Source organism: Syngnathus scovelli, chromosome 7 (genome assembly GCF_024217435.2).
Source record: "Syngnathus scovelli strain Florida chromosome 7, RoL_Ssco_1.2, whole genome shotgun sequence".
NCBI classification, from domain to species: domain Eukaryota; kingdom Metazoa; phylum Chordata; class Actinopteri; order Syngnathiformes; family Syngnathidae; genus Syngnathus; species Syngnathus scovelli.
Genome location: NC_090853.1, coordinates 3,652,485 through 3,678,169, shown reverse-complemented (window position 1 = coordinate 3,678,169; position 25,685 = coordinate 3,652,485). Strand labels below are relative to the sequence as shown.

The 25,685-nt window shown below is 45.8% G+C and overlaps 5 protein-coding genes and 1 long non-coding RNA gene across 6 annotated transcripts; 3 read left to right on the top strand and 3 right to left on the bottom strand.

Moving 5' to 3' along the window:
- Nucleotides 1–713: 713 nt before the first annotated feature.
- exosc5 (exosome component 5) lies at nt 714–2,159 on the bottom strand. Its single transcript, XM_049725355.1, has 6 exons — nt 2,003–2,159; nt 1,727–1,840; nt 1,432–1,553; nt 1,206–1,346; nt 1,009–1,098; nt 714–876 (listed from the first exon to the last, which is right to left on the bottom strand). Exons 1-6 carry the CDS (start codon nt 2,094–2,096, stop codon nt 781–783), a joined length of 657 nt encoding a protein of 218 aa, XP_049581312.1. The 5' UTR covers nt 2,097–2,159; the 3' UTR covers nt 714–780.
- Nucleotides 2,160–2,726: 567 nt separating this feature from the next.
- On the top strand, nt 2,727–6,126 carry bckdha (branched chain keto acid dehydrogenase E1 subunit alpha). The gene is made up of 8 exons (XM_049725327.1): nt 2,727–3,042; nt 3,663–3,839; nt 3,896–3,982; nt 4,047–4,155; nt 4,223–4,384; nt 4,477–4,683; nt 4,795–4,936; nt 5,075–6,126. Exons 1-8 carry the CDS (start codon nt 2,920–2,922, stop codon nt 5,424–5,426), a joined length of 1,359 nt encoding a protein of 452 aa, XP_049581284.1. The 5' UTR covers nt 2,727–2,919; the 3' UTR covers nt 5,427–6,126.
- b3gnt2l (UDP-GlcNAc:betaGal beta-1,3-N-acetylglucosaminyltransferase 2, like) lies at nt 6,116–8,518 on the bottom strand. Its single transcript, XM_049725330.2, has 4 exons — nt 8,386–8,518; nt 7,416–7,947; nt 7,025–7,140; nt 6,116–6,943 (listed from the first exon to the last, which is right to left on the bottom strand). The coding sequence occupies exons 2-4, from the start codon at nt 7,935–7,937 to the stop codon at nt 6,346–6,348; spliced, it is 1,236 nt and encodes a 411-aa protein (XP_049581287.1). The 5' UTR covers nt 7,938–7,947; nt 8,386–8,518; the 3' UTR covers nt 6,116–6,345.
- Nucleotides 8,519–8,548: 30 nt separating this feature from the next.
- On the bottom strand, nt 8,549–21,296 carry LOC125972077 (tyrosine-protein kinase receptor UFO). Its single transcript, XM_049725366.2, has 19 exons — nt 20,947–21,296; nt 18,662–18,875; nt 18,196–18,296; nt 17,932–18,114; nt 16,533–16,613; nt 16,352–16,467; nt 14,891–15,086; nt 12,990–13,129; nt 12,766–12,910; nt 12,195–12,324; nt 12,028–12,119; nt 11,523–11,618; nt 11,359–11,436; nt 11,090–11,182; nt 10,907–11,028; nt 10,730–10,839; nt 10,485–10,644; nt 10,275–10,411; nt 8,549–10,195 (listed from the first exon to the last, which is right to left on the bottom strand). Exons 1-19 carry the CDS (start codon nt 21,080–21,082, stop codon nt 9,715–9,717), a joined length of 2,811 nt encoding a protein of 936 aa, XP_049581323.1. The 5' UTR covers nt 21,083–21,296; the 3' UTR covers nt 8,549–9,714.
- LOC125972080 (uncharacterized) lies at nt 11,332–13,624 on the top strand. Its single transcript, XR_011087048.1, has 3 exons — nt 11,332–11,465; nt 11,907–12,681; nt 12,769–13,624. It is a non-coding gene; the product is annotated as an uncharacterized lncRNA (long non-coding RNA).
- A 1,456-nt stretch (nt 21,297–22,752) lies between the features above and the next one.
- On the top strand, nt 22,753–25,391 carry si:ch1073-83n3.2 (uncharacterized). The gene is made up of 5 exons (XM_049725351.1): nt 22,753–22,971; nt 24,011–24,269; nt 24,339–24,372; nt 24,443–24,632; nt 24,710–25,391. The coding sequence occupies exons 1-5, from the start codon at nt 22,926–22,928 to the stop codon at nt 25,063–25,065; spliced, it is 885 nt and encodes a 294-aa protein (XP_049581308.1). The 5' UTR covers nt 22,753–22,925; the 3' UTR covers nt 25,066–25,391.
- The last annotated feature ends 294 nt before the right edge of the window (nt 25,392–25,685 follow it).

The following is a 25,685-nucleotide window of genomic DNA, read 5'->3' as shown; positions in this document are numbered from 1 at the left end:
GAATAATCACCACATCCCAGTTGGGAATTTTTTTCAGCATTTTGTTTTCTGCATTTTCTGTGGTTTTGAACAGAATTTTGACACAAATGAAAGAGATTTCAACGTTGGCTCTTGGCAACGTCAGGGATTAAGATGCTCAAGCGTACGCCACCATATATATATTTTTAAAGTTTTTAAGACAAGTCATAACATAAATAGTGTATTAAAAGAATCTTAATCTTTAACCGATTCTCACAAACTAGTTTTTTTGTTTCAAATCTCTATCCAATGATAAGAGTGTCATTTAAGATGTTTATAGACCGCCCAGTTGGAGTTTACTGAATAATTAAAGACACAACGAAAAACAATTACACACATTAAATACAATAAGTTTGTATGCGCTAATGCTAACACTCGATGGAAAATGAGGCTAACAAAAATTAGCACATTGCGGGAGGTATTTACCTTCAAATAACAAACATTTATACTCGAACGTTGTAGAAAGGTAATGTAGAAAAAGAGAAAGGTAATGTAACAATACTCACGGGTACCTTTTCTCCGTAAACTGTGAAAAGCGAGCTAAAAATGTTAACGAAGCGCGCCACCTTCTTCTTCTACTTCTTTTAAATGTAGGGCAAGGCGTGCACGACACTGCCCCATAGAGGCCAAAGCACACACGGCAGGAATTTTTAGAACTAGAGCATTTAAATAAGAATCAAAATAATGCATGCAGAGGAGGTCCAAATAGGTTTATTTTATTATAAAAAGTGGACTTTGTGCGGTGAGTAGAATAAGAAAAAATCAGACGCTTTTGGAGTAGCGCCGTCTGAGGGATTCTCTGTAGAAGCTGAAGATCTTCTCAGACGCCGCCTGACTGATGGCGATGCACTGCTGCATCTGTACAGACACACACACACATGAACACACACACAAAAAAAGAAAATGCTACAACATACTAATATTGCAAATGGTTATTGCAGAGCTCAGAGTTATGGCACATTTTGAGAACCGCCGGTTCATTTTACTAACTTCTTGCACTGAAAACGATCCTTTGGTTGAGGTCATCATCACTTGGCGCTCTTTGCTGCCGATGGCAAAGGTTATTAGAGCTCGACTCTCCTGATGAGTGCAAAGGCAGACGAGCACAGTCAAAATTGATTTAGAATTGATAGTTCTGATGTTGACATTTTGTCAACTTTCCCTGCCACAGGGAAAATCACACTTACCGCTTCCTGAGCAGCGGTCGGATCGGTGATGATGCTTCCGTCCGTGTGGATGGCGCAAGTGACGCTGCAGAACAGGCAGCTCATTGGCAAACCGGCGTCCATCATAGCCATGCAGCCAGCATTCAAGAAGCAGGATAAGAGCTGGAGAGAGGGTCAGGAAGAAAAACACGACGACCTGACGCGATATCGGAAAAAAAGCTGCAGAAGTTAGATGAGAGAAGGATACAGAGCCATCGTTATGGAGCTCCTGTAAAACGAGCGTGAGGGACGAGCGAGGGTGAAGGGACATAAGCAGGGATGCCTCACAGCTTTCCCGCACACACTGCTCCTGAGCTCGCTCCTTCACGCCTACAAAAAAAAAAAAAGCTTCTTTAACAATCTTCTTTAGTCTTTTTACTCTCAGTTGAAGTTTACTGTCAAACTAATCAGAAACAAAGCATTACACAATATTTAACCAAAGCACACTATTGCCACCTGTTGGTGAATCGTAGCATGACAGCAGCAGTAAACTCAGGACTTACTTGCAATTCCCACTTTGGGTTGGATGATCACCTCCAACGTCGCCCGGTCATAAATCTCCTTACTGACTTTGACTTCAGCTGGTCCGTATACTGCAGCCAGTACACTTGTGTCACCTTGAAACCAAAAATAGTGTGAGTGAAATAGAAAATATCATTTGTGATGCACCGCAGTAAAAATATTACACAATGAATGGCGAGCAGGCGTAGCCACTATTCACGCTGAAAACTAGCCAAATGCTAGGCCATGAAATCAGAGTCGTATTTCTTGTTTTTTACCTTGTGTGAAAGACGCCGATCCGTCAGGACGTGAGAGTAAATTTTGCTCGCAGCCAAATTCTCTGAGGGATGCTGCAGACGGAGTGCACTCCATCGTGCCGACAAACTGTGTCAGTCGCGAAAGATTTTCGTCACTCTTGTTTACCGTTTGGGAAGTCGCTCGTTGATGACGTCACGAAGGCGCAGTTCAGTGTCTTTCCCCTTTTTAAGTATTATTTTGTGATATTTAATACACATCCAAACTTAGATATCAGTACAGAATTGTACAAATATGACCAATCTAGCCGCTATTTTATTTATTTTTTAGTTACAGTGAAGGACGTAGAACCAGATGCATAAATAAATAAATAAATAAATAAATAAATAAATAAATAAATAAATAAATAAATAAATAAATAAATAAATAAATAAATAAATAAAATACTCGATGGAATCCTCACTATTAACGAAACATCTTGTACACCGTGCAGCGTGAATACTTTAATCATCTCTGTAAAATGACAACAATGCAGAAAAGTTGATTGCGTATCCTGTGAAGTTTCTCTAACTTACCATAAACATACCAGAATTTATTGTTGTAACTCCTGATGGAAAAAGTAGTTTCTATCCCTGTATAGTAACGTTTAAAAATTGTTACGCTACGCATACACAGGACAAAATTAAAGGGTTAAAAAAAAAGAAAAAAAGAAAAATGATCATTCGTATTATTTTGAAGCCCCATATTTAACTTCCGTTACGGTGCACGTCTTGCAGCAGCGCGTGTAGCTTTTTACCCCTCCCTCATACTTGAGCCCGTGTGCGTGCCCGTTTAAAAGTGGAAAATCCAGTGTCGTGATCGGATTATAAATATTATTTTTCCCAAAACGTGCATCGGCCGCGGACAACTTCGCCATTCTACCAGCTTGAGGACGGCCCTAATGGCAGCTGTTAGCAGCATTAGCCCTGTGAATAAAATGTATAGGGCATGTTTCCACGCAGCTCGGCAAGCGTCTGCCCTGAAGGCGTCAAGGTTGCTTCATCACAGGACCTTCAGAGTCAATGTAAGTACAAAAATTATATTTCTACTTTGTAGTGTGGCTCAGCTTTGCAACCCCGAAGGTCGCGTTAGCTTGAATGCCCCCCAAAGTATTATGATGTGGATCGAGCGTGGCAACCCGGAAGAGCGATATGCTCGACTAAAACGCGTGAATAAATTTGATTTATTTCACTGTGTTCAACTGTGATTTAAAATTCTTGTTGTTTCAATTTATTGAAACTGACGTCTTCAAGTCTCGCGATACGTTGGCGCCCAACTGGTTTAGCAACACTAGACGACTTTTACAGTTTAGCAACATTAGACGACAATTACACTTTAAACTCAAATGTTTTGATTGGCAGGAAGGCGTGCACCGTATGTTTTTGTTTTGTTTTGTTTGTATATTCGGAGCAATAAAGCACGGTGACAAAACACCGTGTGACAAGGTCGCTTCTGATTGGTCGAGCAATGGGAGCGTCCAAAAATGACGTCATGTCAATGAATGTAGTATAACAAATAAGTTTATCTTTGTGTTAAATCTCGTGCAAACATATTTCCATGTCTTTATGTTGGTTATTTATTTTATATTTACCTACAATATATATTATTATATGGCACAATACTAAAATAATGGATATTTTCCAGGCTGCACTCAGACAGCAACCGTTTGACTCCACATTGGAGAAGCCTCAGTTTCCTGGCGCTTCCGCAGAGTTTGTGGACCACCTGGAGTTCATCGAGCCCAACGTCATCTCGGGCATCCCAATATACCGGGTCATGGACCGCCAAGGCAACATCATCAACCCCTCCCAAGACCCTCAGGTAGAGCCTGCTCACCTTACTGTCCAGAGCAAATTGTAATTGCTCGTTCCTTTCAGCTCTCCAAAGAAACGGTTCTGAACTTCTACCAGAAGATGACACTGTTGAACACAATGGACCGTATTCTTTATGAATCTCAGAGACAGGTACTCACTCCCACTCTGTTTTTAAGTATTGGGCAAATAATGATTTGAATGTTTTCAATCACAGGGCAGGATTTCTTTCTACATGACCAACTATGGCGAGGAGGGCACGCACATTGGCAGCGCCGCCGCTCTAGATCCAACCGACATGGTCTTTGGACAATACAGAGAAGCTGGTTTGGAATCATTTTAATTTGACAACAAAAATAGATTTGTGTCATAATTACTGAGCGCACCCCGCAGGCGTGCTGATGTATCGCGGCTTCCCCCTGGATTCCTTCATGGCTCAGTGCTACGCCAACGTCGACGACCTGGGCAAAGGCCGCCAGATGCCAGTCCACTACGGCTCACGGGACCTCAACTTTGTCACCATCTCGTCGCCGTTGGCCACGCAGATCCCGCAAGGTGAGTTTGCGGTCCCGCAAAGTGCGGGCGCAGTTTTGACTCCAGACCCCCCACGGCGCACGGCAGGTGACGTCCTATTTCCTGTCGTCCAGCGGTGGGAGCCGCGTACGCCTTCAAGCGGGAGAACATCAACCGAGCTGTGATTTGCTACTTCGGCGAGGGGGCGGCCAGCGAGGGCGACGCCCATGCCGGTTTTAACTTCTCGGCCACGCTGGAGTGCCCCATCATCTTCTTTTGCCGTAACAATGGCTACGCCATCTCCACCCCCACCAATGAGCAGTATCGTGGCGACGGCATCGGTAAAAAAACATTTTCGTGTTCCGCACCTCTTAACCTGCAAAATAACTGGACAGATAAAATAATGGAGAGGTGCATCGGTGCCAACCTTACCTTTTTTTATTGGTTACCAGCTGCTCGCGGTCCGGGATACGGCATGCTGTCAATCCGCGTGGACGGCAACGACGTTTTTGCCGTGTACAACGCCACCAAGGAGGCTCGGCGCAGAGCCGTCGCCGAGAACCAGCCCTTCCTCATTGAGGCCATGACGTACAGGTGAGTGGGCAGAAAGCATCACGGGTCACGACCTTTCATTTGTCTTTTGATCAAATTCAGTATTTTATTTTCGCCCATTTTTTTCCTTTTTTTGTATTTTCAATCTATTCTAACTTTTGTGGCAAAATTTTTCCCCAGGATCGGTCACCACAGCACCAGCGACGACAGCTCGGCGTACCGCTCGGTGGACGAAGTCAACTATTGGGACAAGCAGGACCACCCCATCTCGCGCCTTCGCCACTACATGGCGTCTAGGGGCTGGTGGAGCGAGGAGGACGAACGCGCCTGGCGCAAGCAGTCGCGCAAGACCGTTATGGAGGTGTTCGAACGGGCCGAGAAGCGTTTGAAACCTAACCCGGAGCTGCTCTTCACCGACGTCTACGAGGAAATGACGCCCGCCCTCAACAAGCAGCGAGACTCGCTCATGCGGCACATGCAGCAGTACAAGGAGCATTACCCTCTCGACCTCTACGACAAAGACTCGGGCTGAAAACTTTTTACTAGTGGGGTTCTCAAACTTGGGTCGCCGAAATAATTTGCAATAAATTGTCATGTCAATAAAAAAAACCATGCATACCTACCTATCGTTAGCCTACTAGCATAATTGCCTATGCCGGTTCGAAGCTACAGTCCAAATAGCAATAAAATAGGAATGTGCTTGCTAAATATTGATTTTTTTTCCATGTTTTTGTGACTATACATTTGTTTTTGTTTTCCTGGTAGTTTCCCGAAAACCTTGAAATGTGTCTTGAGGGTGAATGCTATTATGCTAACGATATGGAAACAGGCTAATTATGACTCCCGAAAACAAAAATGTTACATACAGGATTGTTACATTTCAGAAGATTTTTTTTTTTTTTCTACAAAGACACTTTACAGAATTGGTATTTTTTACAAACAAATGTGAGAAAAGTTTGAGAACCCCTACTTTCTAGTCTACTTATGCACAACATTGTAGTTTTGATGAGGAGTGGGATGTTCTTCTCGGTGCCTTACGGTTAGCACACTTCCTTATCATTTATCACTAAATGCAAACAGACGGTCGTCGACATCGTGCGTAGATGGAAGTAATATACTTTTGTTTGTTCAGATTTTAGCGGTCGTGTGAAACTGTTACAAAAATCAATAGCACACCAAGGTAGCTCCTCTCCTGCACTTTGTTTTGTGTGAAAATAAAAGTTTCAAGTTGACTGTCTTTTTTATTTTGCAACTTAAACTTGGTTTGCCTTATGTATTTTTCCATTTACTATTTGGTTGTTTTTCTAAAATTTGTTTATCCTTCTTAACTTGACTTTAATAATTTCACTATAATGTTTCACAATGTTAAACATGGTCTGATCCTTTATGTGTTTTGTCAGTGGCAATGTGATCTTTGTACTCACCCCCTAAAAAAAAAAAAAAAAATGGCCTCAACAAGTCAGTAGTGGACTCTGGATGCCCCTCCAGATCTTCTTCACCTGCTGGGGGGACCGGCGGTGAACTAAGATCAAATACTTGTAGACGCACAGATTCTCGCGATCTCTCTCTCGGATGTCGAAGGTGTGGAAGCCACCGTGGGCCTGCGGCGAGACCCCCAGGGCGTTGAAGCACATGCCGATGTAGACGTCGTCGATGGGGAAGAAGGGAATGGCTCCGCAGGCGGAATAGAGCGGTCGCAGTAAGGCCCCGGAGATGACAAACCCGCCGCCGCCTACGTAGGCCGGGTAGGGTCCTTTGTAGAAGCTCGTGGGGATGAAGTACTTGCTCTTGGGGTCCCGAAGAGGGCTCGCCGTTTTTATCACGTGTCCGGTGTACAAGCGAGAGGCCTTGGAAGAATCCAGAGAGCTGAGGTAGCTCAGGAGGGCCGGGGTGTTGACGATGACGTCGTCGTCCCCGCTGAAGACGAAGGAGACTCGTGGACACCTTTCCAGGGTCCACCGGAGGAAGGCGTTCATCTTGAGGGTCAGGTTGAAGAGAGAATCGTGGAAGTCAGCCTGCAAGATGTCGCCGTAACGCTCGGCCTCGAACCTGAGCCGGCGATGCCGACTTAGCAATCAGATTTTCAGACAAACTTTAAAGTACTTAGCAACGTAATTTGAAAGTACTGACCTGACTAGCGCACTGATGTCTGGGTCATCCGGCGAGGAGGCACCCAACAGGAAGGCCGTCCTCACGCGTAGGCCGCCATCATGAAGGTACTCCCGGCCCCAGGTGTCTCGCACCGCCTGTATGAAGCAAATCAATTGCCCCAAAAAAAAAGATTCTTGTCTGTTCAGTGATTGTGTGGTGCCAATTAGTGCCAGACGGGCTCCCTCTAGTGGTGTACAGAAAAATCACTGCCTAAGTGAAGTTGAGTTGAATTTTTATGTTCAATACATTTGCAGAAACGATTTCATTCAGTTCATTTAAATCAAAATTCAGGTTTTCGCTAGATCCTTAATAGGAATAATATCTAGTTCACTTTTATGTGGAATACATTTGAATGCAATCATCATCACACCTGCCGCCGCTCGAAATGGGCCGGGATGGATTTGATGGCGAAGAGCAGAAAGGTGGTGTTCTCCTTGCACTTGTCGGGCTGGTCCAGGAGGAACGGAGGCGAGCGGCACTTCATCCCCAACAGGAAGTTCCGCAGCAGGAGCGAGTAGGAGGCCACGTCGTTCACGTCGGTTTGATTGTCCCGGCAGTGAGGCCAGGACGGGTCCCGGCTCAATGGGTTCTCGCCCCGTTCCGCACGTTTCAGTCGGGCGTGCAAAAGTTGATTCCAGTATGCTCCATTTTCTGGGATAGAAGTCCTGAACTCAGAAGATACGTTGACAGAGGGTGGGGTCAAGACTGGACTTGGGACTTTGGTTGGGATTTGGGTTTGGACCAGCGGTTGATCCTCAGTTTGGCGCAGGACGGCATGCTTTGGAGGTTCTTTCACTTGGGAGATCGCCTCCTTTCGAAAGTTGGAGTAGAGGACGACCAAGAGGAACATGGACAGAAGGAGCAATACTCGGCACCTCCGAGGGAGTCTCATGAGGACCAACCTGTGGGCAAATTTCAAGAAGGTGAGGGTCATTCTTGAATTGATGTTTCTTTCAGCACCGAATTGAATGCCAAAGACTGAAATTTGGGGACCAGGGACAGAGCTCTACATGTCCTCTGAACTTCCACTTCCTTAACTTGGAACACAGCTGATTTGATGACCCACTTAAGAGAAGAAAGGCATTGTGGGACAATTTTAAAATTAAAAAACAAAATCTAAATGCAGTCATTTTAAAATAAATGGTCAAAAACGCATTTGGGGAACCTGATTTTGTTCCATAAATTTTTGTGGTGGTCTTGGTTATGAACTTTATGGACGTGCATCATAAACGCGATGAAATTAACCAGGAACTAATTGCAAGTAGACGCAAACAAGCACTCAGCTGTATTTAGAAACTAAAACATCTTTAAATCATAATTCAAAAAGAGAGAAAACTTACTGAAAGGGGAGTTTCACGAACCCGCTTGCGCTGCTCGACGAAGCCGAGGACGACGTGCTTTTACCTGGAGGCTTCCAAACATCAGTAGCATGTCCAAAATAATTAGGAACTACGCGCAAGGAACTAGTTTTCGCGGCGGAGTAAGCACAGTGGCCAAGGTTGGTTCGTTGCGCCGTATTCTCGTCCTTTTATTTATTTTATAATTATAAATATAATTATAAAACATAATTATAGACAATTACATTAGACCTCAGCAGCTCCCAATAGTACCTTTTTATGTACCTCGTTCAAACTGGAATTTAGTCAATGATAGAAATATTTAGTCTTGTTTTCGAATATTCTACCTTGTTTTTTTTCCTCCACTAGTTGACATATTTGCAAAACTAATTGACTAACTAACTAACTAATTTGTTGAAGTTAAGTCAATTTTGTTCAATGCTTGGATGATGACAGCTGGTGAAGTATTTTCGGCTGCTCGTAATACAAATTTTGAAGTAAAAAAATACTAAGGCCTCGTCCATCACATGGAGTTTACAAAGTAAAAAAAAAAAAAAGTATACACAGAATAGACAAACGTACAAAATGATATAAAAAAAAGACATTAGTGCAAAGTTGGAAAAGTAGAAAAACAATCAGGGTACAAAAGAAAGTCAATGTGCTTATTGTCTTTTTTTTTTTTTCTTCTTTTTTCTTTTTTTTTAAAGTCCACCTCAGAATATTCGGATCTTGGACTGTTTGGTACCTTTGTGGGGCAAAGGCTTCAAGGAGTCCTGGCAGTGATATTTTCCTGGTTTGCGAGGAGATCCTCAGTGAGTGGGTTTCCTTGAGTTTTTGTGGCGATGCAGTTCCTCACATTCAAATATCCAAATTTTCCACAACCGTGTGCCACTTTTAGGGGAATAAGGGGGGGCGTGACGAGAGGAAATCAGTTTTGCTTCAGTTGATCACTGGCCAATGATATAGGGAAAAATATTATTGGATAAATGAAAAATGTCAAAATGAGAAGGATCAAGAATTGCTGGAATGCCATCAGGTTTTTGTGGTGTGTGTGGAAAATGGAAAAACGGTATCACTATATTTTGGGGGTTAGGGGTTAAGGTTGTTTATGTAAAATAAGCATGATTTAAGATGGAAGTTATTCCTTTTTGGTGTTTTTGACAAAAGTGAAAATTTGGGAGCTAAATTCTTTATAATGGCGTACATCCTGGAATGCCTTCAAGTGTGTGTGTGTGTGTGTGTGTGTTTGTGTGCAAATTGTGCTCACCAAGGCACACCATCTAAAATTCCATTCTCTGACTCGATAGGTACGATTCAATCCGGTTGCGCTCATCACTGCCAGGCGACCTTATGGGTCACCTCTCGCTCATCCAGCAGCTCGGTGGCGGGCGTGGCCGCCCGGGCTATATCGGGCGTCGACGCACCGGTGACGTCGGGCGTGGAGTGTCGTGAGTAGCGCAGAGGCAGCGTGGCGGCCGAGAAAGCCGAGGGAACGTCCAGACTCTCCAGGGAGTCGGCCAGCGCTCGGCCACTGTCGTGCTGGGGACACAGCACGTAGCGGTTGGGTTGGTGCACCTCCGCCGTGGTCACCTCCAGGCCCTTCAGGCCCAGATGGGCGGAGCCTCCGAGGGGGTCGCAGCCGCCGACGGCCCCCGGTTCGATGTAGGAGTCCTCCATGTTGACGTAAAGAATCTCGTCCGGGTCTTGCGGGTCGGGCAGGTCGTCGAGGGCTTTTTCCAGCTCGCAGCGAAGCGTTTCAAAAGTCGGACGATCTTTGGGACTCAGCAGCCAGCAGGAGAACATCAGAGCGTAGCTGAGGAAGAGCAGAAACGTCCTTATTTTATCAAATCAATTTAAAAAATATTAAATGTCCACAAAAAATGTGTACTCACATGTTGTCCAGGCAATCTGGAGGCTGCTTGAGACGGTTTCCCTGCCTCAAATAATCGTAGATCTCGCTGTTCTCAACGCCGGGGTACGGCGTCTGCCCCCTGGTGGCGATTTCCCACATGGTGACGCCAAACGACCACTGAGCAGCAACAAGAGGAAGTTAGAACAAAGAGTGCGACAAGGTGATGACGTCACACGGGAGGGGAACCAACCACGTCGCTCTTGGTGGTGTACACCCGGTCGGCCAAGCTCTCGATGGCGATCCACTTGACGGGCATCTTGGAGATGCGCCCCTGCCGGTAGTAATCGCCGTTGTAGATCTTCTTGGAGAGCCCGAAGTCGGCCACGCACACGTTCATGTTCTCATTCAGCCTGGAATGCGTTTTGGATACTTCAGTTCAGCGACCGACGGTGACCTCGGACGGGAAGTGAAAGGAGCGAGCGGAGGCGTGCGTACATGCAGTTGCGTGCGGCGAGGTCTCTGTGGATGAAGTTCTTCTTGCTGAGGTACTCCATACCGCGAGCGATGTCCGTCATGAAGCGCACCAACATCTGCGACGGCAGGTACTGCGCAGAGACGCATTTGTGTCAGCCTAAGGTGTTTTTGAATTTCACACGTCGTCGCTTTACTCACCACGGGATTTTCTCCCAAGCGCGAGTAGAGCAGGTAAGTGTGGAGGTCGCCGTGTTTCATGTAGGGCAAGATGACCACGGGCGACGGGAAACCCTCGCTCTCCACCGTTTGCAGACACACACCTGTGCGGAACACACATATCAGTTCGGGCGGTTCCCATCCGTGGATGAGGCGGAGTCTCACCGAGCAGCCTCATGACGTTGGCGTGGTCAAACTCCTTTATGCAGATGGCCTCCCGGAGGAAGTCCTCCATTTCTGAGCGCGTGCAGATGGCGACTGGGATGAGAGCCACGAGAAAGAAACGAGAAGAAAAAAAATTCAATAGATAAATTGATTTTGAGATGTGTCTCCTGTTTCTCGAAAGCAACTTTTCTATTAGCTTGGTGGCTAGTGCTAGCATTTTTTTTAGATGTTGCATATTCCACTGCTTGAATGCTTGGTCCTCCACTCACTCTTCATAGTTTTGACGGCCACTCGGAGTACAGATTCCTCCTGCGTGAGCTGACCTTCCATCACAGAGCCGAACTCGCCTGCAGAAACCACGGGCAACACGGCACACGTAAGAAACACACATGGTCCATTTTTAAAAAATACGCTGCTTTTAAAATCAAGCTACCTTCGCCCAACGTCTTGCCCAGCGTCAACTTGTGTCTGTCCACCATCACGTCTTGGAGCTTCTGCCTCAGCTCGTCGCTGATGCCCAGACTGTTCACTGTGTGTGAAAAATATTAAATTATGATAACCAATTTTTTTTGCTAATTGGAGTAGAAAAAAAAAACATGGCCTTCATTTTATCACAAGCATATGTTGAGGCTTGACTTTGTCATGAGAGGCCGAGAATGCCGGGACATTCCTTCGCCGCATCTTCGGGGCAAGTTTGGACTTGTAAACTAAATTGCCATAATCACTGTCACAACCGTGTGTGTGTGTGTGTGTGTGTCTGGAATCACTGCGAGACATCCATAGATTGTGTTTGTAGTAACACGAGTTGTTTTTACAGACTGGATTGCTGCAGATGATAATCAAGCATACACAACACAGCCTGAGACTAAACATCGGCTGGAAAAAGCGACCTGACTTGGGAACTCACGAAACGAAATTGTATGTGTGTCAAAACTCACGCGTGGCCTCGGTGGTCCTACGGCTGTACGAGCGTCGCGCCCGGTAACGGACCACCAGTTCGCCGCTCTGCATTATGGGCTCGAAGGCATCTCTAAAAACAACACAAAAACAGGTTAACACAAAAAAAAAACGAATAAATAAATGAATTCATTATAACCGGACGTACCCGAATCGTGTCTCCTTGCGCCGTAGTTTGGCCACGTAGACGGCCATGAGCGCTCCGAGGGCCACGGCGCCGGTGGCGGCCATCACCACGTACCACCAGTGCCACGAGAAAGCCGGCGGAGACGAAAGACCTGCGCGTTGAAAAAATAAAATATTTTTTTTTAACGATATATTTTTTTAATTTGTTTTCCTTATTGCGATAATAATGTGACTCTGAATAAAGGCTCCTGGGTCTTGCCCGTCTTTATCTCACTTCTTTGTATCGTCCGTCTGGCCCGATTAGCTTAAGCAAACAGAGACGGCCCACGCTCTAAATATTTATGAAGCGGCGTCCCGGTTCACCCCAGCGTAACCTCGCCTCGCTTTTCTTTTCATCTTCTTCCCCTTTTTCTTCCACAGAAGAGGGAAGGAGGTAGGAAGAAAGGGAAGTTTGTCACTGGGTTGGCACTCACCTCGGAATTCTGGGGGAGAAAAAGAAGAGAGACGAGGTTTGTACTCGAGCTGGCTTTGAAAACTTTATTTACACCGCTTCTTTATTAAAATGATCAAACTTTTGAGTTACGGTTCCTCACCAGGAGAGACGAGCGTCAGAGTCTGCGTGGGGCTCCAGGGTCCTCGTCCCGCCCCCGTGTAGGCGCACACCCGCAAGGTCACGTTGGAGAGCGGCAGGGACAGGTTGATTGACAGCTCCGTGTCCAGTCCGGCGTCCAAGACGAACTGTTAATCAGAGAGAGCGGCCATGATGTGTGAGAGGTAGTTTTGTGTCTCTTTCAAAGTGTGTGAGAAATGTGCACACCTGATTGACAGTGGGGGCGCTCAATTCCACTAAATAACCGCGGAGGTCTCCGTTTAGCTTCCCCGAGGGCTCTTCCCAAGCCAGCAAGACTCGGCTGTCGTTCCCCAGCGCCGTCACGTTGCCCGGCGCCTCATCGGGAACTGAAACGAGCAACGCACATCAGCGAGGAGATTTGCATGTGTGTGTGTCGGAGCATGATGGTAATCAGGAAGTGTTTGGCGTTTGATAGTTTCCACATGTGCTGGTTCGCCTCTGGCGCGGCAGCCAAAACAACTCAAGCGCCCCTCCCTCCCCCTCCCCGCTTTTCCATCTGGTTGCGGCCGAGCCCTTTTATGCTAGGCTACGTTCAAGCGAACAAAGATGACATTGTTACAAAAACAAGTTTGCAAAATAAGAAGAAAGGCGACTGCGGGATTTTTTTTTTCCTCTCCAAAACAAAGCACGTCATGTTTCCCATCAGTGCACGTGGAATCGTTTCCAGCACGCACGTCATCCTCACGCGTGACTACTGTTGAACGCGCTGAAGGCGGCGCTGTTGCGTACGTGGGTGTGTCTGTTTCTCGTCTTGGAGAAAGGTCACATTGAGGCCAGAAAGTTGGGAGACTCTCAAAATAAATGTCAACTTTGCTGCCTTGTATGATGACATCTCAACTACTCTCGACTCATCAGTGCGGCACTTATACTCGTGGTTCTTTGCAGAGGATAAAGAATATGTCTGTTTACGTGTCGCTGTGCTTTTTGTTTTTAATGAGGTGCTTAAAGCACATAGATGCTAATAAACATTAGCATTGAGCTAATGGGGCCTTTTGGTGTTTTTATAGTTTAAACTGTTGTAAGTTATTCAAAGGGAAAATAGTAAATGTTCCTCACAGTACTGCCACCTCCCCTTTCCCCTACTCCCGCTTTTCTTTTTTTTTTTCTTTCAGTTGTTTTCCCACAGTGCCTTGCTACATGTGAGCTCATGCGAGGTCAAAGCCAAAATGGGGGAAGCGAAAGACGCAGGCCGGGAGACACGCAGCGAACTGGAGCGAGCACGAGCGAGAGGCTGGATTGTTTTTCTAGAATTCCTCGGTGGTGCCGTCTGAAGAAGTCCAGCCAAGTCAACAAGTGGTTAGGACCGAAATAGCAGAGCGCAGGAGGAAAACGTTTGCTTCTGGATGACACTTTGGAGGAGAAGACAGTCGAGAACATTGTCGCTCCATGAGAAACATATGCGGCAAAGAGACGGGAGGGGGGGGATTTTACTGTTATTTTAGCTGCAAAAGTAATGGGACACAAAGAATTAAATCCAGTATCAAAATCTAATTTTGGAAACAACTGACAGGTGTCCCATTACTTTTGTCAACATTTCTCACTTCCTGTTTTCGTGCACACGCGACCTATTATTTTGGGCCTATTTAATAATCTCCCGTCTTGGCTTTTTGTGACCTCCCTGAGAAATTGAACAAAAATGGGGAACCGCAAAGTGACCACCCTTTATTTATTCTCCTGTGAAAAGGAACAAAAGCCTGATTGATGAAGAAGTGAAACTCGACAGGTTTATTTGGGAGCTCAAACTTCTCAATTGCATGTTGTAGGCAGCGCCGCTTCTCCTTTCTTTCTTTCATTCTTTCTTTTTTGTGTTTTTCTTTAGTTCGGGGTCATGGAACGCACCGATCACCGGAGCCCCGCCTCCCTGGCGTGCTAGTCCCGCCTCTATTTCCGCTGGCAGTGCATGCTGGGAGTTGGCATGGGAAAATATAGCACCTCGGTTCGAACGTGAGGGCCATCCAAACTGTCGCTTTTCACGGGTGGTAATGTTTCCATGACAACCGTTCCTATGTCCTTAAGAAATTGTGTGCCAAAGCTGAAATGTGTAAATTTGCGTAAAGAGTGAGAATGAAATCGAACGACTGACTGACCTCCTTCGGCCGTGCGCATCTCCACCCAGGACGTCCAGCGCGACGGCCCCTGGCTACTGTGACACGCCACCCTAGCGGCGTACACACTGTGGGGCTCCAAGTCCTCCACCAGGTACTCGCTCGGAGGAACGTTCAAGTTCTGGTTGAGGATCATCTCATCCGGACCTCCGGTGAACATCTCGTCGGCGTGTTTGACCTGGAAGAGTCCAAAAAAAAAAAAAAGCCCAGTAAGCTAAGTAGAAACTGAGCGTGTGTACTTGATGCTGCCTGGAGGAATTTTTTTTTTTTTTTAAATGTGTTTTTGTGGAGATGCAAAAACATCCTGAGTGCTGTCTCGGCAGAATCTCGCTGTGGTCCACTTGGACCGCTCCGACCATATGCAACTTCCCCGCTGTGGCTTTGGAGCACTCGAGGGCTGGAAGTCACCATTCTTCGTTTCCAGTGTGTGTCAGTGTGTGTGTGTGCATGTGGAAGTAGGTGGTGTATGTGTGTGCGTTTAGGTAAAGTAGTGTGTGTGCAGGTGTTTGACCTCTCAAACAATTGAGTGAGTTTGGGGGCGTGTCCCATTAGTTCCCCCCCCCTCCGGTTAAACCACTTGTATCATTCCTGACCCCGTGAGTCACGTCCAGGCTGCAAAGAAGCGTTTCATCTTGTTGAGTCAGAGCACATTCCCCCTCGTACGGCTCACACATCATTCCTAATGCCATTTCCTGTTTTTAAGATATCTTTTTTTCGTACTCATCTGGAGCCCCAGACATCACGTGGAGAAGAGAGTTTTGAGGGTTGTCACAATGTCGAAAATGAGTTGCCACGGTTTTGTACTGGACAGTTGAGGAAAAATATATATTTTTTACTACTACTATTTTATAAAAACTAAATGAAACAGGATATTTCTGCATCCTGATTTCATGTTTCATTTCAATGGGTTCTGTTGCTCCTGCTGGTGTGCCAGCTTTGGCCACAAGGGGGCAGTATAAAAAGAACAGTCATAGAACATGGTATGCTGTTCTCAAAACAAAAGTAGTGAGGCGCGTGTAGCTCAATGTATAAAATATCATCTTTGCGAAAATACTGAAAGTTAAAAAGTTTGTTACTATCCACCTCTAAGAAGTCCCTTTTCTTTTTTGCCCTATTCAGCCGAGCCTGGCCCCTTGACTTTTTTCCCAATGAGGGGGAAATAGGGGGAAGGGGGGGGGGGGGGGGGGGGGGGGGGGGCGAGGTATGAGGAGCAGCTTTATTAGAACCAGACGTTTAGGGGTGGCGCCGCTCGCCGTAATGGCCACCGAGAGGGAGGGTCGCTGCGTCAGATTAGTTTAGGGAGGCCCACTTTCCCTGAGTGAAACCTGATCTCGTTGCTCCAGGAGGACAAAGATGGGTGGGACTCGGGAATTGGGAGGGAGGAGAGGGGGGGGGGGTGTCTGGTCTTTATCTGGAGAAGGAGAACACGTTTGGAAAACTTACCTGTACTGTGCAGCGGATGACCGGGTAGTCGCCGCCGAAGCCAGGTTGCCATGACAACTGTAGACTGGTTGGCGTGATGTTGACGGCTCTCAAGTGGTGAGGAACGGAAGGGAGCACTGAAAAAGATTGAATGTAAAATGTATATATGATTTAAAGTTTACCGTAACACTCGGCGCCTTACCGGTAACAGTGCCGGAGCCAGAGGCGGCCACGCCTTTGCGGTTTTGGGCCTCGCAGGAAAAACTGCTGGTCCGGTTCAAACCTGAGCGGGCAAAAAAAAAAAAGTGGGCATGAGAAGGGGAAAGTTTTGGCGGTGCTTAAACAAAGTGAAAGGCTCATGTGAGACAAAAAAGGTAGTGAAGAAAGTTGTGGTTTCCATGGCAACGTGAGTCAGCGGATGACTGTGCACCGCGAGTCAGCACGAATTTTCCGTTCATGTGGATTTTTTATCACCATCCCAAACGCAGCACAATTGTTTCCTAAAAGCATCTTCTAGCCAACGTTGGCTCCACAGAGCTTCGTTTGATTCCGAAGCCCAACGAGTTTGTCACATCAGCGTGCTCACACACTTGAGACATTCCGCAACATACGCATCATGTGACCTCGCAGTGTTGTTGCCAGCCACACACGTACACTGCCACCAGTGTGTTCTTCATGGCGGACCACATGCACCAAAGCCTCCATTGTGAGGCGGATGGACAAAAGAAGGCGCACTTCCGCCGTTTGCTTGGCGAAGCTCAAAGAAATTGTGTGTGTGTGTGGAGGGAGTCATCTGGAGATTGCGCAACTTTTGCCCAGACACACAGTGGCACCACGTGGATGTTGATCAACATCTTGTTTTTAAATGGAGCAGCTTCCTGTGGCAGCAAGAAATGGTGTCATTCAAGAGATGGATTACGGAAGTGACACGCTTAAGCCGAGTTTACTGGAGCTAAAGTCCATCGAGATAAAAAGATAAGAGAGTCGCAAGTTTTTTTGCTACTGCACAAGAGAGTCCAAATATGCAAATCATGCCGAATGGGCTGAGAAGGCCCCGGCTGAATTTGAATCCATCTTTCTCGCCGTGCCTACTGGAAGATGTTCCGTGCAGTTTGGAACAGCTGGCCATTCCACAGAGGTGAGTGTTGATTCCCGGTCGGCAACCGTCACAACGGTTCCGATGAGTCAAAGCAGAACCCGGCACCTCAGCGCCAGCCTCGTCAAATTGGCTCCTGTGTGACTCAGCCCGCTCTGCCAGCCTGAGCGCCTGCATGCTTTTTTTTTTCTTGTCTTCAACTGTTTATGTTCTCCCCTAAAGGAGCCCTCAACCCGTACGTGAACCCCGCCCCCCCCTCCCGTGGCCTCTTTCCTCCCCCCCTCCTCCTCGTGTCTGAGAAGAACACCCCTGGGCCGGCTCTCGGCCCGACAGCTTCTCCTTGCTGATAATCTTCTTGTCGTGTTTGAGCCGAGACGTGTTGGGAGGGGGAATGTTAAGTGGACTAGTTCTCTAGAATTCCAACGTGCCTTCAAAGTTCTGATCCAATATTGTTTATCCAAGGTGGTACTGTTGAATATTGTCAGTGAAGTTAGACCAAGCTGACCTGTGATGTTGAGCGTAGACGGCGACAGGGCCACCGGGTCGTCCACCGTGTTTAGAGGAGCGCCGTCCCGGAGCCAGATGACTCGGACCGGTTCTGGCGGTCCGTGGGCTACGCAGTGCAGGCTCAGCGGCACGTTGGCCTCTACGGACATGTGATGCGGCTCGGTGGAGAAGTGAGGGAGACCTTAGGAAGAAAGCGGCCGGGTCAGAATTGACTCGACGGGTCTGGGTGTCGGTACCGGGTCCGAGATGTGAGGCCACTCACCTTCTAGCATGATGCTTCCGTCCATGGACAAAATCTGCTCACCTTCCACATCAACCGCACACTGATAGGTGCCCATGTCCGAAAGTTGGACACTTTTAATCCTATGGAGAATATTTGATTAGATTCATTAATTGCTTGCCAGCGATGAGAATACTCGTCAATGACGCAAGATCCCGTCAACAAGTATTCTCGTCAACTTATTTTAATTTTATTAATGGGTCGATAAGAGTCACGGCCACCTCTCCACTTAAAGATTGTGAGTTCTTATCATTTTTTTTCCTCCACAAACCTCCCCACACATTAATTTTAAATATTGGCGAAAAACTGAAAGCGAGACAAAAGCCACATCCCGATGGCGTTGACTTTCCATCGCTGTGGTTTTCAAAATCACAAAGGAGCCAAGCCGCAGGAGACGAAGCTTCGTCTTAATTCATTCAAGATTTGCGGAGCCGTCGTCGTCGTCTACCTGAGGGTGCTGTGTACGATCCAGCGGTCCATGCCGACAACCGGCATTTGGTAGTCGTCGTATTCGGCGAAGGGAAGCGCCTCGCCGTCCTTCAGCCAGTACACGTTGGGCGGAATCTCGCCGTCGTCGAGCGTGGCTAACAGGTCGCACTCCAGCCTCACTGGTTTGCCCACGGATGAAATGATGGTGGCCACTTGTTTCTCAAATTCCACATCTAAACGGCAAGGAAAAAATGATTACAAAAAAAAACTGTTGAAATTTGCAAGAACATTGATTAGACACATTTTATTTGCCATAGTCATGCTGTGGATCAGTTATTTTGGAGTGCTGCTGCTGAGCTTCTGGTTAGGAAAAAATATTTAATACTTTTGCACATTTTAATCCAATTTCTGTGAGAATTAAGTATAACATGTCTGTGACTAAAGCATCAGCTCTGATCAAGCTTATCAGGGACATGACAAACAACTCAACTAATCACACACACACACACACACTCACTGATAGATGGCGGGCTGACCTTGCTAGCAGGACAAAGGCCACTTGTGCGCTGACAAGCAGCAGCAAAGTGGAGAATGTTTCTTAATGTATAAAAACACTTTTCATAGGATTTACAAAGTGTTTTTTGGACTCTTACATGTAAAGAATAAAAGCAATGGTGGAACTGGGTTTGTCTATTTTTTCCGGCATTTTTTTTTTCAACATTTCCACCCTAAAGGAACCTAAAATAAATTCCCATCACTGTTTTTTGGGGTTTGTAAAAAAACATCCTAGCTCCTCTAGTGCTGTATCACAAGAAGTTCTCGAGTGTTCATCTGTTATACAAATGCATCGAGATGAGAGTAATAAGTCCCAAAAAGCGTGCCATGGCGTGCATGTGCCTTTAAACGCTCCATTTCTCCTCCTTTGTGTCCCGCCAAACTCCCTCCGGCTCTCACTGTTTTGTTTCTCTGCCAAGTGGGACACAAACATTTCGCCCATTGGGTGCCTTCTTCACCCCTTCCTCCCATTCATTACCTCGCCCACTTTTTTTTTTGCCATGCTATTATTTGGGTTCATCACCCCCTCCTTCTCCTCATCCATCTATCCATCACGCTCCAGTGTGAGTCACAGAGGGCGTCCGTGACTCATAAGCAGACCCTCCTCATCCTTCTCTTTGGCTCATTGGGGAAAAATGTGGACGCTTATTGATTTACAAGCGCCTACAGTCACCTGAGAGCCATGTGAGGGTGACGCGCGGGGGGGCTCAACTTAACTCAACACTTGCTCTCCAGAACTTTGCTAAACGATAACAAATTACAACAATTTAACATGCATTAACTTTGTGACGCGTGTGTGTGTTTACATTTAGCACGGAGCACTTGTACAACATTCCCAGGGAATCACAACGTCATCACTCGCGAGCTATTTTTAGGAAAGAGCAGCTATTCATGGCATTTTCCATCCATTTCGATGGGAAAAAAAAAATCATTTGGGTGTTTTGAGTTAGAAGCAGAACAAATGAGTTCCTCAGCATTTTTGTTATATAAAAGTAATTTGGGGTATAAAAGGTTCGGACATCTCTGCTCTAAATGGTTCCAGTAATTCTTGTTTCACCTGCTAAAGGCCAAGAAAACATTCTTTGAAACATTCCACGTGTCAACCAGCAAAAAAAAAAAAATGTCCAGCTTGACAGCAACGTGCGTTTTGATTTTCACAACACTTCCTAGGGGTTCGTTCATTATTGAAGGTGTCAATCATCTTTCCAACTTTAGAAAGTTGCTTTAAAGTAACTTGACTTTAAGTTACTTGACTAAAGGAAAATACCAAACTACTTTTTATAATTGAACAAAAATAAGAGTTGTGATTTAAGTTAATTAATTTCATGGAAACTCTTATTTTTACCTAGTTGTCATAAATATATTTTTATACATTATTCTATTTGTTATATTATATTCATACTTATTTAAATATATTTAATTAATGGTAAGCAGTATTTGCTATTAAATATATTTTCCAGTATGAAATCACTTTGATGTATAAAATGCGCAAAAATATTATTTTCTGACGTTTTTAAAATTGTATATTTATTGCAGCTTTTAATCAATGGAATAAATTTGAAAAAGTTCCGGTTAGGACGCTGCAGGATGTTGAGCGCATGATGTTTACCTGCCTCACCTCTTCACACTCATCAACAACTTTCTCCTTTGTGCTCCAATATCCGAGCTAATTGACAATCATTTTAGTCCCGAGTGTCAATATTTAAGACATTTAAAAACAGAAATAGATTTCTGCTCTTTTTTGATTACCTTGTAAGCAGGCCACCTTTGCCGGGGAAGCGGAGAGGATCAAGAGGAGCGAGACGAACCCACAGCAGCCAAGCGGTTCCCCCCGAAAAGTGGGCTCCTTCTTCGATTGAGTCATCGCTCTTTGCAGTCTTTTCATCTCTTCATCATGTCGCACTTTTCAAGCGGGAGAAACTCGTCCGTGACACGAATTAAGTCCACTGAAAAAAAGAGATGACAAAGGCAACAAGAAGAAACTCCAAGTTAACTTTTTGTCCACTTTTAGGAGCGACGGGTTGTGGTGCAGTTCCGTCAGTGCGCGTACATTCCTCCGTTCCCTCCTTCCTCGTTTCCCTCCTCCTCCTCCTCTTCCTCCTCCTCTTTCTTGTAGGACTCAAATTCCACAAGTCAGCTTCTTTGCACCCTCCTCCACTTTCGTCTTCCCTTTTTCTTTAGAGGATGCCTGCATTCATACATGTTGATACAAAAACTCATTTCCTCTTGGAAACCAATATAAATAAAACCCAATTACAGTAAAGATGTCAAATATTTTTTATCCTATATTGAATTCAAGACAAGTCATATGTTCAAACTGATGAGCATTGATTTTTGGGAATAAAAAAAAAACAAGGACCTGCTCCACATCACCTACTTTAAGATGGTGCTGCACTTGACCATACACAGGTCACGTGATTTTCCCCAATAGGTGTGATGTTTGTTGTGTCTTTCCTTTGTGTATCTACCCGCCACCCCATCCCTTTTCGTTCCCACGCTGGGGGCCTGCAGGCTGGGGTCCCTTTAAGAATGGCCCCAGGCCCCTTTAAAAGAGCCTCATTGTATTTACAACTTTTTCAATGGGCGCTCCAGCACAGCTCCTAGATAAGAGAAGTAGGGAGGGGGCTGGGGGGGCAAAAAGAGGGGTGTTCTGAGTCTTCCATGGCTTTTGGGGTTGTGTGTGTATGTGTGCGTGGGGGGGCATTCCTGATTGCAAGATTTACAGGGGATTTGGCGGCAAGGCTAAAGTGGATTAAGAGGTTTGAAAGGACATTGTTGCAGCAGTCAGGTTATCAGGCTTGGACACCCGAAACAAAGCTGTTGCTTGCACACAGGAAACTTTGGGCACACAATTAAATCGAATTTCTACTTGTAGTCAAACACCCTGCCAGCCAAAAAAAACTGCACATACGTCACAGGGGTCCTCTGAACATGTGACCAGAGAGAGCTATGAGGAATGAGTGACTCTATCGCCCTCTTGTGGTGAAAGATATTCTTACCACTCGTTACCGCCACTGCCAATATTGCCTGCAAACAGTACAAATATAATAATTCATTAAAAAATATATATTTTTACACATTCCATTGTTTTGTATATAATACAAAACTATTTTCATGTTTGATTTTACTCACTGTATTTCACACAACTTTCCATTTCCACTTTTATTTGGGATGAGCGACATATTTTGGGGGAGGCGGGGGTGTTTTTTTTTTTCCCTTTTTTTTGTCCCTAATGTGTAGCCAGGGTGGAAACATCTGTTTGGTTTTACTGTCGTACATGTGTTCAGTTCAGCGAGTGAGATCTGCAATGAATAATAGCTACCGTCTTTAAAAAAAAAAAGGGAAGAAAAATAGAGAGCACTTCTGCTTTTCATTATTCACACATAAAAACTGAAGATCATCTCCATATATTATTTTTACAAGCAGTGACAAGAGGGGAAAAAAAATATATATATATATACACATATATGCAAAGTATACACACACACGTGCACGTATACATACATACGTATATATAAATATATATATATATCCCCCTCCAGCTGTGGCCCTCTTGATAATCCCTGTTCTAATCTGGCGGGTCGGCAGGATGATTCCGTTCCGAGCATCAGGAGTAAAAAGGAAGGGCCTAAATTGTGGGGATTATTTTCTCTCTCTCTCTCCCTTTCTCTCATCCTATTTTCCGGCATCCCAAATTCTAGCCTTCATTTGTGTACTTTGGAGCAGCCATGAACACAGTTGGCGGCGTTCACCGAGGCTACCTCAGGAAATACGGTAGGCTACTCAGCGCGCCCACAATCCTGCAGTCTCAGAGGCCGTAATTTAATATGTTAAATGTTATAGTTGAGTACATTCAGAGGCCACATGGGCTTTTTCTGTATCAGATTTTTTTTAGCTGTGTGTTTTTGTTTGTTTCTGCCAAAAATGTGTCCTGCAGTGTTGTTCCATGCTAATGTTAGAAATCTTGGCTGGCATTTGAAAAGGCTCAGTGACAATATGATGATAAAGTGCCTTTTGGTGACTTCAATGGAACAAGTATAAATTGTCAAAATGAAAAGCTGAGGTCTTATTATCAGCAGCCAAACATTTGCACTGTCTTCAAATCAATTCATGCTTCTTTCAGTCTATAAATTTATATTTATTGGATTTTAGCACAGCCTACACATTGCTCTGCTAAGTGAAGTGCTGAGTCGGTAAATATTAGAAAATCTAAAAACTGTTAATATGGTTTTTATCATTAAGTTACACTCGTGCCGAATTTAATTCATTCTGTGATCGTGCGCGTCGTGAAAAAAAATCGAATGATGACGTGATTCTGATTCAATTTTGTTCCACCCTGACTACTAATCTCATCATTCAGTCAGAATGAGAACATTGCAACCTAGAAGTTTGTAGACACATAACAACTCCCTGATCATCCACACATTTGACCTTTGTAAGTGACCCCAAAACATTAGTGTCTCTCATAAACTTGCACTATAAGGAAATAAATAATGAAGTGTATCCAAATACTTTTATCGACACGCTGTGAAGTCAAACCTTTGTGTCTCTCGCTCTTGGCCAAATCACGTTTAATCCTCCACGTAGAGAAGTAGAGCAGATCTTCATCATCATCATCATGGTTAGTACAGGATGAGCGGCAGACTGCGCTCTGACGTTGTCACGTGTGTCCTGGCCTGGAAATGGACAGCGTTGCGTAGTCAGAACGTTAGTCAGGCTTGAGGAATAGGTGAGGATGGAGAGCATCACTGGAACAAAAAAAATGGAGAACCCAGACAAAGGCGCTCACAGTCTATTCTGGTTCCTTGGTCAGGTGGCTTCATGTTCAAACAGTGGAAGGACAAGTACGTGGTTCTCAGCGTGGAGGGAAGCCTGCTGGTGTGCCGAGACGGCGAGTCCCCGCCCGACCAAGTGGTGGACCTGCAAAGCCACTGCGAGATGATCGTGGAGGGCCGCGAGATCTTGGACCTTCCCAGGCTGCCGGCGGGGGGCCGCAGGGACTGCTGCTTCGCCCTCGTCCTTCAGCAGAGCAAGTTTCTGCTGATGCTCGCCGACAACCCGGACGACTGCGCGTGGGTCTCGCCGTGACATTAGACGGTCCGTTTTCCAAGCAGAAATGACTTTTTATTTTTTCCTTCCAGTTTGTGGCTGAAGCTGATAAGAAAAGTGAGAGAGGTGAGCCTTTTTTTTTTTTTTTTCCCACGTTGCACTGACATGTACTTTGACTAACCACGTCCGTTTCCAGGGCGTCATGTCACCTGCCGGCCTGCAGAGGCAGCGCAGCATCGCCCGCTGCATCACCGACAGGGATCCTCTGCCCGACTCCGGCAGCGATAAGGACCCCGGCTCGCCTCGGCCCAGCGAGGCTGGCACGCCGCCGTCGACCCACGTCATAGAGAGAAGCGGCTCGCTGAGAGAGAGACGGCAGAGTCAAGGCCGGTTTTTGGATCTTTACAGAAGCAGACATTTGTTTCAAAGATAGGTAGAATTATATATATTTTTTTTTCATTAGTTGGTGGACCCCGGCGATCCTTGCGCAGCGTCTCGGTGGCCCCCCCTCACCGGGTGTCGGATTGCCTTCGCCACGGCAACAGCAGCGACGCCCGAGCAGTGCGGGCGGTGTGCCTGCTGATGGGCGGGGCGGCGGCCTCCTCGGCTCTGGGCTACCTCAACTCCTGCTCGCCGTCCTCGCCGTTAGCCGGCAGAGCGCCCGAGATGGTCCACTCAGGGGGCTTCTCGGAAATGCCGGCCGGGGGGTCGTTTCACGCCTGCGGCCAAGACGTGGACTCGGACACGCACTTCAACAGCTTTGACTTTGAAGGCGACTCCGACTTTGACGCTTTTGATTGCGGGAGCTTTGCCTTTTGAAAGACGCTTGCGTTGGGCAGCGCGTGAAAGCAGGGCTTCTCAAATAATTTGGGACTTTTTTATCAAAGACCACTTTGTGATCTTAAAAGCTTCACAGGCGGCTTTTGAAATAATTGGTGACCATCTCAAAGTCTTCCCGCTTTCCTCTTCTGATCCTTTGGTGCTCTTTGAAATACAACAAAGTTTTGTTATCTTGCGTTTGGTTCCCCTTTAACACATTTTCTGGCGTTCTTCCGGGCTCTGCATGCCTATGCTCCTCAGGTAAATCATTCATGATCAATCCATTGTGTTTACCTCCATTTTATATTAAAAGCCGTCCAATACTAGTGTGTTGTTTTTGTGCAAACACACAACTTTAATTGCATACGTAATTGATTCTCATTAAAATGCATTGATTTTTTTTTTTTTTTTTTATCCAATACTGCTGCTTTAATCCTTACATACTTTGATGCATTACGTAACAAAGTCCCATGCCCCATGTCGCCGTTCAGATTTGATTGAGTGAGCCGATGATGATGGAAATAAGATCAAGCTCTCGTTCCGTCTAACGGCGGGTCAGGAAAAACACACAAAGGGTCAAGCCTCTTTGTGGCCTCACACACTAAAAATTATTTTCCACA